The following is a 12622-nucleotide window of genomic DNA, read 5'->3' on the forward strand; positions in this document are numbered from 1 at the left end:
CAGTAAAACTTTCAACCATTGGCCAGACTCTTGGTTTAAGAAAGGCGACATCTTATTGGTCAGAGCAAGAGGCATGTTTACAAAGCTGTAAGCTGATTGGCTTTGTGACGTAGTAGTGTTCAATTTGAAAAAGCTCTTCCTAACTGCCAATGTAGTCTTCAGCGAGAGGCACAGTTTCAACATAGACCGGGTTGTTAGAGTAAGAAATATACACACGCGCTTTTTATCTACTTAGTATGTATCTAGAATACATTACACCCATAACTAGATATATACATAGCACTAATATAGCTTAATCGCCGTGAGGTTGAAGAAATTTATCGTCTTTGTTTTTTTTAGGTTCATCATGGCACCGAGAAAACGCACCCAGACTGCTAAAAGCAAGAAGAATCCCAAAACACCGAAACTGGAAGCTTTTCTGCTTGATTTCGACGACGAAGGTACATTTTATCGCTGGTGTTTGCGTACTGAGTATTTGTTTCCATGTTTTGAAAGCTTCACTCCGTGTTTGCAGTTCATACTATTGTTGAAAGACTAAAGGAGAAGACGAACAATCTTCTGAAAGATGCAGACAACCTTTACAAGACCGCTCTGATAAAGCTTCCCATGGCAGTGAGGAAAATGAACTGGGTCGATTACTGCAGTAAGGATTTTGCTTTTAACATTGTACTTTAAATGTCATATGTGTTTATATGTCCGTGGCGATGCTTTGGTGTTGTCTCACGGTTCTTATTTTAAACTTCAGATATAGAGAAGCCAAAGTCACCAGTGGATGATTCAAAGGTACTTGCATATCTGTTTGTCCTTATGATTGACATATTGTAAACGTATCGATATTGTTAAATCAATCACTCTTGATCTTGATTCAAAATATTCTCTCTGATTAGGTAAGGGAGGAAGCTGCTCAAGTGGAGCTTGCTATTGCTGAGAATCATGTGGTTCCCAAGTCGGCTGCTAAAGGTACATTTTTGTATCATCTATAAGCTTCTAAATCCTTCTTTCTTGCATTTTCAAAGCTGACATTTCCATTTCTATCTCATTTTACAGAAGCCAAGAATTGTGCAAACTCGGAAGATGAAAACGTGGCACCGCTTAAGTCTACGGTCAAAAAGGTTTGTGGTAGTGTGGTCTTCAAAATGGTCTTTGCCATTCAAATCACTCAGAAGTTAACGTATTGTTTAAAATGAGAACACGTGCTTGCCGTGTTGTCTCTGAGCCTCAAGAAATAAATATAATGTCTAAATGTTTATATTCAATCTCAAATGTGGATTACCATTTTGAAACATCTAAGTAAAAGAAATTGAAGGCAGTTTGTTTACATTAACATTTACATTTATGCATTCGGTGCAAGCTTTTATTCAAACCAATTTGCATTGCTTTTGCAGTCTACATTATCAGTTCATGAATTTTCCATGCATAACCTTTGTGTTACTAGTGCCGTATTCTACTGTTTGAGCTACAGTTAATTAAGAAAACGGTTAGCAATACTAGTCTTTGAACGGTACTTGAGAAAATCTAGCCCATTTGTGTGCATAGGAGCCTGACTCCCTTTCTCTCTTTGATATTTCTGCTGTAGAAGAAAGCCTCAAAGAAGGCACCTTCTACATCCAAAAAGGCCAGAGCTCTCTCCATCAGCAAACAGAGCAACACCATCCAAAGGTAAAGAAACCGTACAATCGGCTAATAAACACCAATTTTGTCCAAAAGGTGTTGCCTCATGGAATCCCAACGGTTTGTTCTGTGAGTCTGATTCACGTTTGCATTTTTTTGTACACAGGTCTACAAGAAAGCCTCTAATCACCCCTGCTAGAAGTTTACTTGAGTCTTCAATAATTGGCGCCACTCCACTTATCACGCCACGCTTTGACCCAAGGTAAGTAATTACATTTAAGACATTTCATGACGCTTTGATTTATGATTGCCTAAATATTCCTGACATCATTTACTTATTGAATTTTTCATTAAATTACGTGTTTACTAAAACATTGTTTGTCTACAAAATCAGTTTATCACGATATGAAAATAAAATGGGGTTTACATAGTGCAATTTTTTCAATGTTACCAAGTTTTCTAATTAAAGGCTGTACATTTTATTTATTTATTTTTTCCCCCCCTATCATCAGATTGCCAAAGACTCCAGGACTGAGACTTGCACGTCACAGGGAGAAGGTGTACAGCATGTCTGTTAACGGCTCACCAATTGCTGGCACTGGAGAGGACATTGTCATTAGTGTCCCCATCGGAAACGGAGAGGTGGGTAATTTGCTACTGAATTAATGAATTTACTAATGAAGCAAAACGCATTTACCCCAGTTTCACAGACGAGTCTTAAGCCTAGTCCTAGTCTACATGTTAATTTGAGCTGTTTCAGTTGAATGAAACTCGCACTAACTAATCTTAAAACATGTCAGTGCCTTCGTTTTGTCTTAAGATGCACACCAGTAATGCTTTTTCTTTTATGAAAGGCGTGTTTATGAAAGCTACTTGAATGCCTACACGACATGCTTTCTTTATCATTTCAGTGCATTCAGCTGCTGGCCAGTGAGATGGACTCTGTGGATCTGAGTCAGTTGGATGAGAAGGCCCTACGCAGTATCAGAAACCTTCAGGTATGTGTGGCTGTGTGAATTCTTAATGGAACTTCTAGGAATTGAACTGAAATTAAATTTACTTTAATCAGTGTTTATAGTGATTCCACCACCTAAGTTGGAAGAGGCTGAAATAACATTGTTTTCCCCCCTTATGCAGAATCGCCTCACAACTCTGTGTGGAACAAAGTGAACACATGATCCGGTTTTGTACAGCTTTGGAATATCACTTCCAAGTATTAGCTTATTTTTTTATATATATACATTATTTCCCTAATTATTTCTGTATGATAATCGTGTGGATTTTAGTTGTTACTTTCATGCTTTCAGTATGCTCTATATTTTCATTCTCATTAACTTTTAAAGGTAATGTAAATAAGATTAGTTGTGACCATAATCTGTCTTGTTCTGCCTTTTTGTAAATACGACTCTTAAATACCATGATTCCTCATCCCTGTCGTCTCTTGCTTTTCCTTTTTTCTTTTTTGGTGAATATTTAATCAAGTAATCCAGTATAGAGAAAGAAATAAAAACCAACAGAATCTATACGATGGCAAAGAACACAAGTTATCAGTGCTGTGCTGGAAGTGATTACGTTATCTGTATTACATAATTCCAAACAATTTTGATATAACCGTAATCTAAAAGTCAATTTGCATGACAAAAAATTGGTAATCTAGAATGTGAATTAGTTTTCATCATGTAGCCCGTAATCAGATGTAATACAATTAAGTAAATTGTATTGGAATGGTGAAAAGAATCTTTATTTAGTTAATAAAACATTACATACAAATTTAGAAACACACACACAAACTAGATTTAAATATAACATGGAATACACTTTAGTGTGTGTGTGTAAGACAAATAAAGTTGTCTGTGTAGTGCAGTATGAACATAGTTCTCATCTTGGATTCCTGTCCCGCTGGATGCTTTTGGCACTTAAAAATAAAATTGCAAACTGCAACAATATTTATATAGAATTTCTGATCTTTTGTGGATGATTTCTTTAAATTGACACCCTAGAAATGCGAGACTGCACATGTTCTACAGGATTGCTTAAACTAGATTGCCCTCTGGTGGTTCCGGTATAAAGCATTGAAGGGAGGGCTGATGTCAAGTTACAAATGAAATTGGCTCCATGCTTATGAAAAAGAAAAACACTGTGCGAAGGCACTTGAGGAGAACTTTTACTGACTGATTATGATTAGCCATCTTGAGTCATGCCGAATAATGTCATGTTAGTTTCAGTGTAATACATATCTATAATACATAGTTATTGTTGGTGCAGTCATTAAAAAAATATTTAATGTAATTAATATTTAATATTCAGATTTTAATACAATATAAGTGTTTATTTTATTTGAGTATTCTTGGTTCCTGAATATGTGACGTGTGTCACTAGAGGGCAGTGTGCACATATCCATACATCTCCATTGTGCAGAGAATCGTCCAAGGACAAAGCAGAACAGCTGACTGCAGCTCCTTTCCAAAGATCTCGGTCCGTTTAGTCATTATTAGAGTTCAAGAGCTCTTAAAACTTTTTTTTTTTTTTTTTTTTTTTTTTTTTTTTATAGAAAGTTACTTCAGCTGAAAGAGAAATGGGCCTACCTAACGAATGAATCTCAGCTTACCTGCCTTTTCTCGCGCTCTCTCTCTGCCTCCTGCAACACACAACCCACAGTCTCCTCTCTTCCTCAGTCTCTGACCTTCAGGGTTGGGAAGAGCCAGTAAAAATGCATCCAATTAGTGCTTGTTAATGCGTTGCCCTCATTACAGGAGAGAGAGCAGATGAGTTCAGCATCAGCTTTATACCGAGTCCTGTTACTGCTTAACAACTTCTGGCAGGCTGCGTCTCCTCCAGCGTTCGTTCGCGACATATATGCTATACATCCGCAGTACACAAACCCGCCGTGCCATTAAAGATCAGCGCTGAAGAACCGTGGCTTTATGGGAATGAACAGATGCTGTACTCGCTGAGCCGTTGAGTTCAGATCTCCTGTTAGCAAACGTACGCTAGCGCACCTGCTTCATGAATCACATTCACACCGCTGCTGTGCGTCAGCTATTGAGCTGGAAAATATTTTTCTCCCTAGATGCGTGACTTGATTTACAGGATAATACGTGCCGATATAGTCCATTGGACAAATAGGCCCTGTCCCATACGGCACACTGGGTAATGTTATACAATCATAGGGTCAGAGTATTTACATCCTTGCTAAGTCGGCTAACTGTGTCGTCCTTTTAGTCTGAGCTTCCATATTTTTCCCCTCTAAACTAAATTTGTTTTTCATTACAAACAATCACGCGCCACATCAGAGCCGTGTTTTCCACACATGCATCATCACCAAAAATCCAGAGGAGACGGGTGCCTAATTATGCAGTGGGATGGAGGAAATTGGCAAATTTGTGGGGAGATGGATTGCCTTGGCACCGATCTCACCAGCCAAATGAATTCCTCTGTCTGCCCTGTCCCCCTTACGAGACCATCCGTCAAGCGGGTCTTCTAATCGATTTATTCACAGCGTCTCAGTCTGCCACAGTGGCACTTCCTTCTCACTTAGTGGAGCTAGAATACAGCCGTGCACGGACGAGATGCGCCGCTGTGGTGCTGTACGTATGTTGCATTGTGTATTGTGTTGAATATAAACAGTAACTTATTGGCGTTTGAAATTCTGCTTAATACTTAAGCTTCCACTGTAAGGACGCTTACAACGTGTTTTCACGAGAGGTAATAACTGATTGATTTCATGCTTTTAAAGGGATGGTTTACCCCCAAATGAAAACTCTGTCATTAATTACTCGCCTTTGTTCTGTTCCCAACCCATAAAGTCTTTTCTTTCATCTTCGGAAGACAAATAAAGATATTTTGGATAAAACCTGAGAGCTTTCTGACCCTGCAGCAGTGCAGCTGACACATTCAAGGCCTGGAAAGGTAGGAAGGACATCACTTAAACAGTTCACGCGACGTCAGTTGGATTCAAAGCTATGTGAATGCTTTTTGTGTGCAGAGAAAACAAAACTTCTCTTCTGGATAAGTTGCACAATCACAACACAGTCTTGAGTGTGGCGCTGCTGAGGCTGGAGGTTTCTGTTTAAAATGAATGCTGTTCTTTATCTTTCTGTTCATCAAAGCATGAACAAAATCTGTTTCCGCGAAAGTATTAAGTAGTATATAATTCCATAGGCTATTGAAATGCTCTATGCCATCCCAGGAATAAATTGGATTTTGAAATTTTACATTTGTAAAAATATTTGTCTATATAAATTTATAAAAATTATAAAATTTAATATAAATTTAATATAAAAATGTAATATAAAATTATAAATTTATATAGACAATGTATAATATTTAATTTTAAATTTAAATGATATTTTAAAATGTGATATTTATTTTTAATTACGTTTTTAACTTATTCTCCAACAAAATTTGTTTACACTTTAGTTTAAGGTGTTTTTATTACAGTGTAATTATACATTTAGGTTCTAAGTAATATCAAAGTCTCCAAGATTTTAAGGGTATTCTATATATTCTTTGGTAATATTAATAAGCAACATATAGGGTTAGTGTTAGAATTTGGGCTTGGTTTAGGATGTGTAATTATGCATAATTTACTGTTAATACTGTGTATATGTAATGTAACAAACACACTGTGCAATGATTAAATATTTTGATAAATTAGCATACTTTTTTACTAATAATTGTTTGAAGTGAGAAGTAAAACCTATTATAGGATGTCTGAAAATAAATAGCTAATATCACTTTAAGTCAGCCGTATATTTAAAAAAAAAAAAAAAAAAATGACACCACTGTAATATCCATCACATAATAATAATAAACACATGTCGTTTGAGTTTTGCCTGTAAATGCCACTGTGGTAGAAATTTTCATTTCCGAAAGAATGACAGGATATGACAGAATTCTGGTACAATGCGCGTACTCGGTTGAAGGAGAGAAAATGGTAGCAAATGTGTTTATTTCCTAAATGTCCCATTCTAATTCTAGTTGATCTCAATAAACAACTAGTGGTTGCTGGAACAATCCCAAACATAGCTGTTCCGTGGAGACGACCCAACGGTTTAATTATGTGGTGAAACGTCTTGCCCATTTGATGACCCCAGTAATTAGATAATACAGCCTGACGTTCCCATAGATCAGAGGCTGATGATACCGCACCAGTCTGGGCACGTACCCTCTCTGCCAAATGGTCTGAGCCTTAATAGTGTTTTGATGGGCCACCCCTCTGTCACCACAAACCCGAGGTGGTACAGAAACAAGGACATCTGCTGCCAGAAAGCCGTGCTCCTTTACAATCGACTTTGCAAATGAATGTAAAGGAGCCGTCAGCAGACTCTCAGGACGTGTTTTGCCCTCTTGGCACGTCCAATATGTTGTTTTATCTGTCGGCGACACTGAATAAGCCACGGAACATCAAAGAGACAGAGGAAGGCCCTCAGAGGTTCTCATACAGTACAACAGAGCTCATGCTAATTCTTCTATGCCAGCCTCGGTCTCCCAGGACGTCCTATTATTTGAGAAATGTGAGCTCCGAGCAGACGAGTTAGCTTCGGTTTTATTTTTTGCCTTATATTTTGCGTAGGTTCGGATGACAAACATCCTTACCTTGACACCGAGAATGAAATTAGCTTTTAAAAAGAAGAAAAAAAGTACTTGCAGACTTTGAAAAAGCTTAGTCTCCTTAGGTTGGCAATTGCGCTTTGGTTCATAGCCCTGTTTCTCTAAAGTGCCTCAATAAAGTCTATCACCTTATTTGCGAAAGTAATATGGCCCAGTGCGATCCCAAATTACATATAAATGACACAGCAAATTGGAAAATTAGGAGAGGAGGGAAGGGTAATTTGCAAGCAAACAGGGTAAAACCAATTTATTAGGAGAGAAGGGAGAAAAATAGCCACAGCTACTGTCGTCCATAAAAACATCAGACTTTCATTTAGACTCGCAGGTTTATCTCTGAAATCCTCCTCGGGTCAAATATCTGAATGTCTATTACTATCTAGAAGGATGCCGTTTAAATGAGACTGAATGATTTTGTGATTCGTTTTGTCAAATAATTAGCATGTAAAATGAGTCTTTTGAATGGACTGGTTTCTACAGGTATTTCTGCTGACGTTCTGACTGCTGAAGGAAAGGCCATTAGTGTTCGCTCTGGCGGCGTTACATCACTTCTGTCGCTCATTTGGCACTCGTCCTTCACCGGGCATGCTTCTAAAGCGAGGGTCATATCTCAGGTGAGGATACGTGCGTCAAAAGTTGAAAGCATCTTTTCAATCAGCACAGCTTGGTTCGTGCAAGACAGTTCAGTTTATGATGCAGCACCAGAAAGTGTTGGGAAAAGGTCTTGCATGACTTTTTTTATCCATCAGTTTTTGCATGAAAAAATATGTCCCCATGAGTATGGTAATACCAGTACATTTTGGCCTTGTGGGGACTTTTTTTGGTCGCTATAAGGAAAACAGCTTATAAATCATACAGGATGAAATGTTTTGAAAGTCTGAAATAACACAAAGTGTCCTGCGAGGGGAAGGTTTAGGGTAAGAGGGTAGAAAATTGTACAGTTTGTACAGTATAAAAAAAACATTATGCCTTTGAAATGTGTGAAAAATGATCAAATCATTACCTATACATAAAAATCATGATCTTTATTTAATAATGTAATATCATGTTATTTGTGCTGATTTATTGTCAGTATTAGAAACTTCTTTGGTGTTGCTGCTTAGTATTATTTTGGATATTTAGCACATTCTTGCTCAATTAAAAATGTATATTTTTTCAAACTTTTGAATGATAGCGTGCACTGTTATAAAATATTTACATTTTGAATATATGCTCTTTTTATTCATAAAAGAATCCTGAAAAATATTTCATATGTTCCGAAAATAAATAAATACATAAAAATAAATTAATTAATTAAGCAGTACAGCTGTTTGCAATATTAAAAATAAATTAGGCATCGGCAAACAAAGAAATATATGTTGGTTTATAGTTAGCTGAAATGCTGACCTTACTTTTTGAGGAGAACAACCAGCTCAGCCTTCACGCTTCTGTGAACTTTGAGGTCCTGAAAAAGACAGTTTTACATAATACAGGTCAGGCCCAGAAACACTTACACACTCCAGAAGCGGCCTATATTTATTCAGATGCCGAGACAGATAGTTGGCTATTGTTCAGTTTCTGCATCCTGCTGTGGAGCTCTATGTTCTGTGTTTCTGACAGTGGTAATGATACCCAGAGCATATATAACAGCTGAGTCATTTGACTTTGTGGGGTTGCCATGTAGAAAAAAAGCGAGCGGAAACGCATTGCGAATAAAGGCCTGCCTTCAATGCCACCTTTCAATCAAAGCTCAAAGCAAAAGCAGTTTTTAGCAGCACACCTGTGGTCAAAGTGCTTACTGCTGGCACAAATTAGCATGTTGATTTCTTTTTAGAGCGTTTCAGGCTGCTGTTAGTTCCTCATACCAAAACAGCTCGAAATCGGTCAAAGCAAGCGCCGAAGCCAAGTGTGTCATTTAAAGTGGTGATAAGTGGCTGCAAACATACCGTAGTGATCATTCAAACACATTCCCTTCATATAATTTACCATAGTCAAAATTATTCACCGTCAATGTAGCAAATTAAATTGCATCATTTTTTTTTCTACAGTTGTATTTTATTTTACTTTTAATTTTATAGTTGATGTTACTCTTTTGACCTCCCTAAATGAATAATTATGAAACAAATCTACCTTCTAAGGGGCCCTTAATTATTTTTTGCATTAATTTGAGTTTTTCTATGGACGTCTTTGAAGTTTCGCTCATTTTACATGTTGTCACAAACACACCCACCAGATCACCGTCTCCCACGCCAATCACCCGCTCATCATCTCCGGAATTCTAGCCACCTGTTCACCACACCTGTTATCAATTAACTCACCTCCATATATACTCCGGAAACAGTCAGTCTTTCTCGGCTGGGAATTCTCGTACTTCTGTCCGCTCTCCCGAACTCGTTCTGCCTGTGTTTACCCCTGCTGATACGGACTACCCGCATTTGAGTATTTGTTTTGGTTTTTCTTGTTTTGAGCTGATGTATGCTCGGCGTCACGCCATTCTTAAGTTTGATTAAAGACGTTGCCAGTATTCGCCTGCCTGCCTGCCTCTCTCCTCAGACCGTGACAGAATCCCAGCCCGGATATAAGACGAGATGGAAGAAGACGCCAACACGGAACCCGCCAGCTCGCCGAATCCACTACACGAGATCGCCACAGCTATCCACGCGGCTTTGTCCCGACCCACTCCAGCGCCGGTATGTCCTCGCTCGACCGTCACCGTACTCCGGTGAGAGGGAACGTGCAACGGATTTGCTCCAGTGTTCCCTATATCTGGAGTCACAGGCTCACCAATTCCCCTCTGAAGCTGCCAAAGTAACCTTTATCATCTCGCTGTTACAAGGACGAAGCGCTGCAGTGGGCGGAAGCCCTCCATTCAGCCCGAAACCCTGTCGTGAATTCGCTACAAACTTCCTGGCTCATTTGAAGGAGGTATTTGGACCCATCACCTCCCTACTATCTGTCCATGATGAACTGTTTAACCTCCGACAAACAGACGCAGGGATTCACGAGTACGCCATTCGCTTCCGCACTCTGGCGGTGGCTAGTGGCTGGAATGAGCCGGCGCTGCTCTCCGTGTTCCGCCGGGATTATTGCCAACAGATGGCGATTTTTGAGGATACCGTTGGACTGGAAGCGTTTATTAACAAATCTATCCATATCTCCCAAAATCTTAATGCCTGTGTGGATTCCCGTCAGCCACCAGCGCCACCTACCTCACCGTCTCCAATTCTAACCGACGAGCCCATGATTACGGACACCTACCATCTCACTCCCGCCGAACGCACCCGCCGACTTGCTGCCAACCTATGTCTCTACTGTGGACATCCGAATCACCGCCTCACCACATGTCCTGTCCGGCCCTCGCGCCCAGCGGTGTGAGTACGATTCGTTTCACTCCTCAAGTTACCAATCTACCCCATATATCTGGTACTTTGATCCATGCCAACCACCTCTTCCCAGTATATATCCTCGTGGACTCCGGTGCCGCTGAAACTTCATCTCCTCGAGGACCCTCCACAAACACCAGATTCCCTCTCACCCAAATGACACTACCTACAGCATCAGCACCATCCAGGAAACCCGCTGGGCCGGGCCGCGTCCACCGCACCACACCACCTCTCACCCTGCAGATCGGTCAGCTTCATCTGGAGGAACTCCAACTCCTCGTCCTAGAAGACGCCCGTGGTGGATGTCGTGCTCGGGAGACCCTGGTTGGAGCAACACCAGCCTGACATCCTCTGGAGAACCGGTGAAATCCAGAAATGGAGTGTTTTCTGTTTCAAAACTGCTTGAAGAATCTACCCTGCCTGTTTATAATTATCCTTCCATACCTATAGGATCCACTTCAGTGGAAAGTCCGAGCCCGAGCACGACACACCACTTCCCGAACCGTACCAGGATTTCAAGGATGTGTTCAGCAAGCTGCCTTCCTCCACACCGGCCATGGGATTGCGCCATTGACCTACTGCCAGGTGCCAAACTTCCCAAAGGTCATGTCTACCCCTTATCGGTTCCGGAGAGGGCTGCGATGGAGGAGTACGTGGAGGAGGCCCTACAACAAGGTTTCATTCGCCCCTCTACCTCGCCAGCTGCATCCAGCTTCTTCTTCGTGGCCAAGAAAGACGGTGGTCTCCGACCTTGCATCGACTACCGAGCCCTCAACTCCCAAACCGTCAAATTTGCATATCCACTTCCTCTCATTCCTGCCGCTTTGGAGAACCTTCGTGGAGCCACCGTCTTCACAAAACTCGACCTCCGAAGCGCCTACAATCTTATTCGTATCCGCAGGGGTGACGAATGGAAAACAGCATTCCTTACTCCCACCGGACACTACGAATATCTTGTCATGCCGTATGGCCTTGCCAACAGTCCCTCCGTGTTCCAGGATTTCATGAATGAGATCTTCCGAGACATGCTAAACCGATTCATCATCATCTATATATCCCGGATCTTCCCACTCATCGTCTACACGTACGTAAAGTCCTAACCCGCCTGCGAGACCACCACCTCTACCTCAAACTGGAGAAATGCAGCTTCCACCAATCCTCCGTTCACTTCCTGGGCTATATCGTCACCCCTGCGGGCCTCCAGATGGATAACCAGAAGACCCGGGCAGTGCAGGAGTGGCCGAAACCCAACTCAATAAAGGAAGTACAACGTTTTCTCGGATTTGCTAACTTCTATCGTCGATTCATTCCCGCCTATAGTAACCTGTCTGCTCCCTTAACCTCTCTCACCCGTTCCTCTAACAGACCTTTCACCTGGACCCCTGAGGCACAACACGCGTTCCAAACCCTGAAGGCCGCTTTCTGCACTGCTCCCATCCTCCATCATCCAGACCCCAACAAGCGCTTCGTGGTCGAGGTGGATGCGGCTACCCTGGGAGTCGGTGGCGTCCTCTCCCAGTGGCATGGCGAACCTCCGTACTCCGTCCATGTGCGATTTCTCCCGCAAACTGTCCCGGCGGAGCAGAACTACGACGAGGCAACCGGGAACTCCTCGCCATCAAGCTCGCACTGGAGGAGTGGCGGCACTTGGAAGGATCCCAGTTCCTTTTGAAGTTATCACAGATCACAAAAACCTCCAATACCTGCGCTCAACGCCAACCCCGACAAGCCCGTTGGTCCTTATTCTTCACACGCTTTAATTTCACCATCTCCTACAGACCTGGCTCCAAGAACGGCAAAGCCGACGCACTCTCCCGTATTCATCAACCTGATCAGGTACCCGACTCACCCGAACCTATTCTTCCTCCTCATATCTTTGTCGCTCCTATAGTGTGGGAACTGGAGGACCAGATCCGTGCCGCCAGCCGCGAGGAACCCGCTCCGCCGGGAGGTCCGGAGGGCCTAATACGTACCATCTCGCCTGCGCCCGCCCTCCTGGACTCCAGACACACCTCTCCGGGAACCGGGCATCCTGGCAG

General features: G+C 41.6%; 1 protein-coding gene across 3 annotated transcripts; it reads left to right on the forward strand.

Moving 5' to 3' along the window:
• Positions 1 to 75: 75 nt before the first annotated feature.
• cdca8 (cell division cycle associated 8) lies at positions 76 to 3039 on the forward strand. Of its 3 annotated transcripts, none has more exons than XM_043217239.1 (11): positions 76 to 199; positions 340 to 440; positions 515 to 643; positions 746 to 783; positions 888 to 960; positions 1048 to 1112; positions 1577 to 1659; positions 1778 to 1873; positions 2124 to 2253; positions 2523 to 2609; positions 2749 to 3039. In XM_043217239.1, exons 2-11 carry the CDS (start codon positions 347 to 349, stop codon positions 2779 to 2781), a joined length of 828 nt encoding a protein of 275 aa, XP_043073174.1. In that variant the 5' UTR covers positions 76 to 199; positions 340 to 346; the 3' UTR covers positions 2782 to 3039. The 3 variants fall into 3 exon arrangements, with proteins under 3 accessions (XP_043073174.1, XP_043073176.1, XP_043073175.1); XM_043217241.1 differs by having other exon boundaries at positions 117 to 199; positions 331 to 440; XM_043217240.1 differs by having other exon boundaries at positions 120 to 234.
• Positions 3040 to 12622: the final 9583 nt, after the last annotated feature.

Source organism: Puntigrus tetrazona, chromosome 19, assembly GCF_018831695.1.
Source record: "Puntigrus tetrazona isolate hp1 chromosome 19, ASM1883169v1, whole genome shotgun sequence".
NCBI classification, from domain to species: Eukaryota; Metazoa; Chordata; class Actinopteri; order Cypriniformes; family Cyprinidae; genus Puntigrus; species Puntigrus tetrazona.

Bases quoted from the DNA above. Each gene is read 5' to 3' on its own strand.
- cdca8 (XM_043217239.1), top strand. From the start codon at position 347: ATGGCACCGAGAAAACGCACCCAGACTGCTAAAAGCAAGAAGAATCCC. The intron at 644-745 runs GTAAGGATTTTG...TTTAAACTTCAG, and splicing joins GAACTGGGTCGATTACTGCA to ATATAGAGAAGCCAAAGTCA. The intron at 1,660-1,777 runs GTAAAGAAACCG...TTTTGTACACAG, and splicing joins CAGAGCAACACCATCCAAAG to GTCTACAAGAAAGCCTCTAA.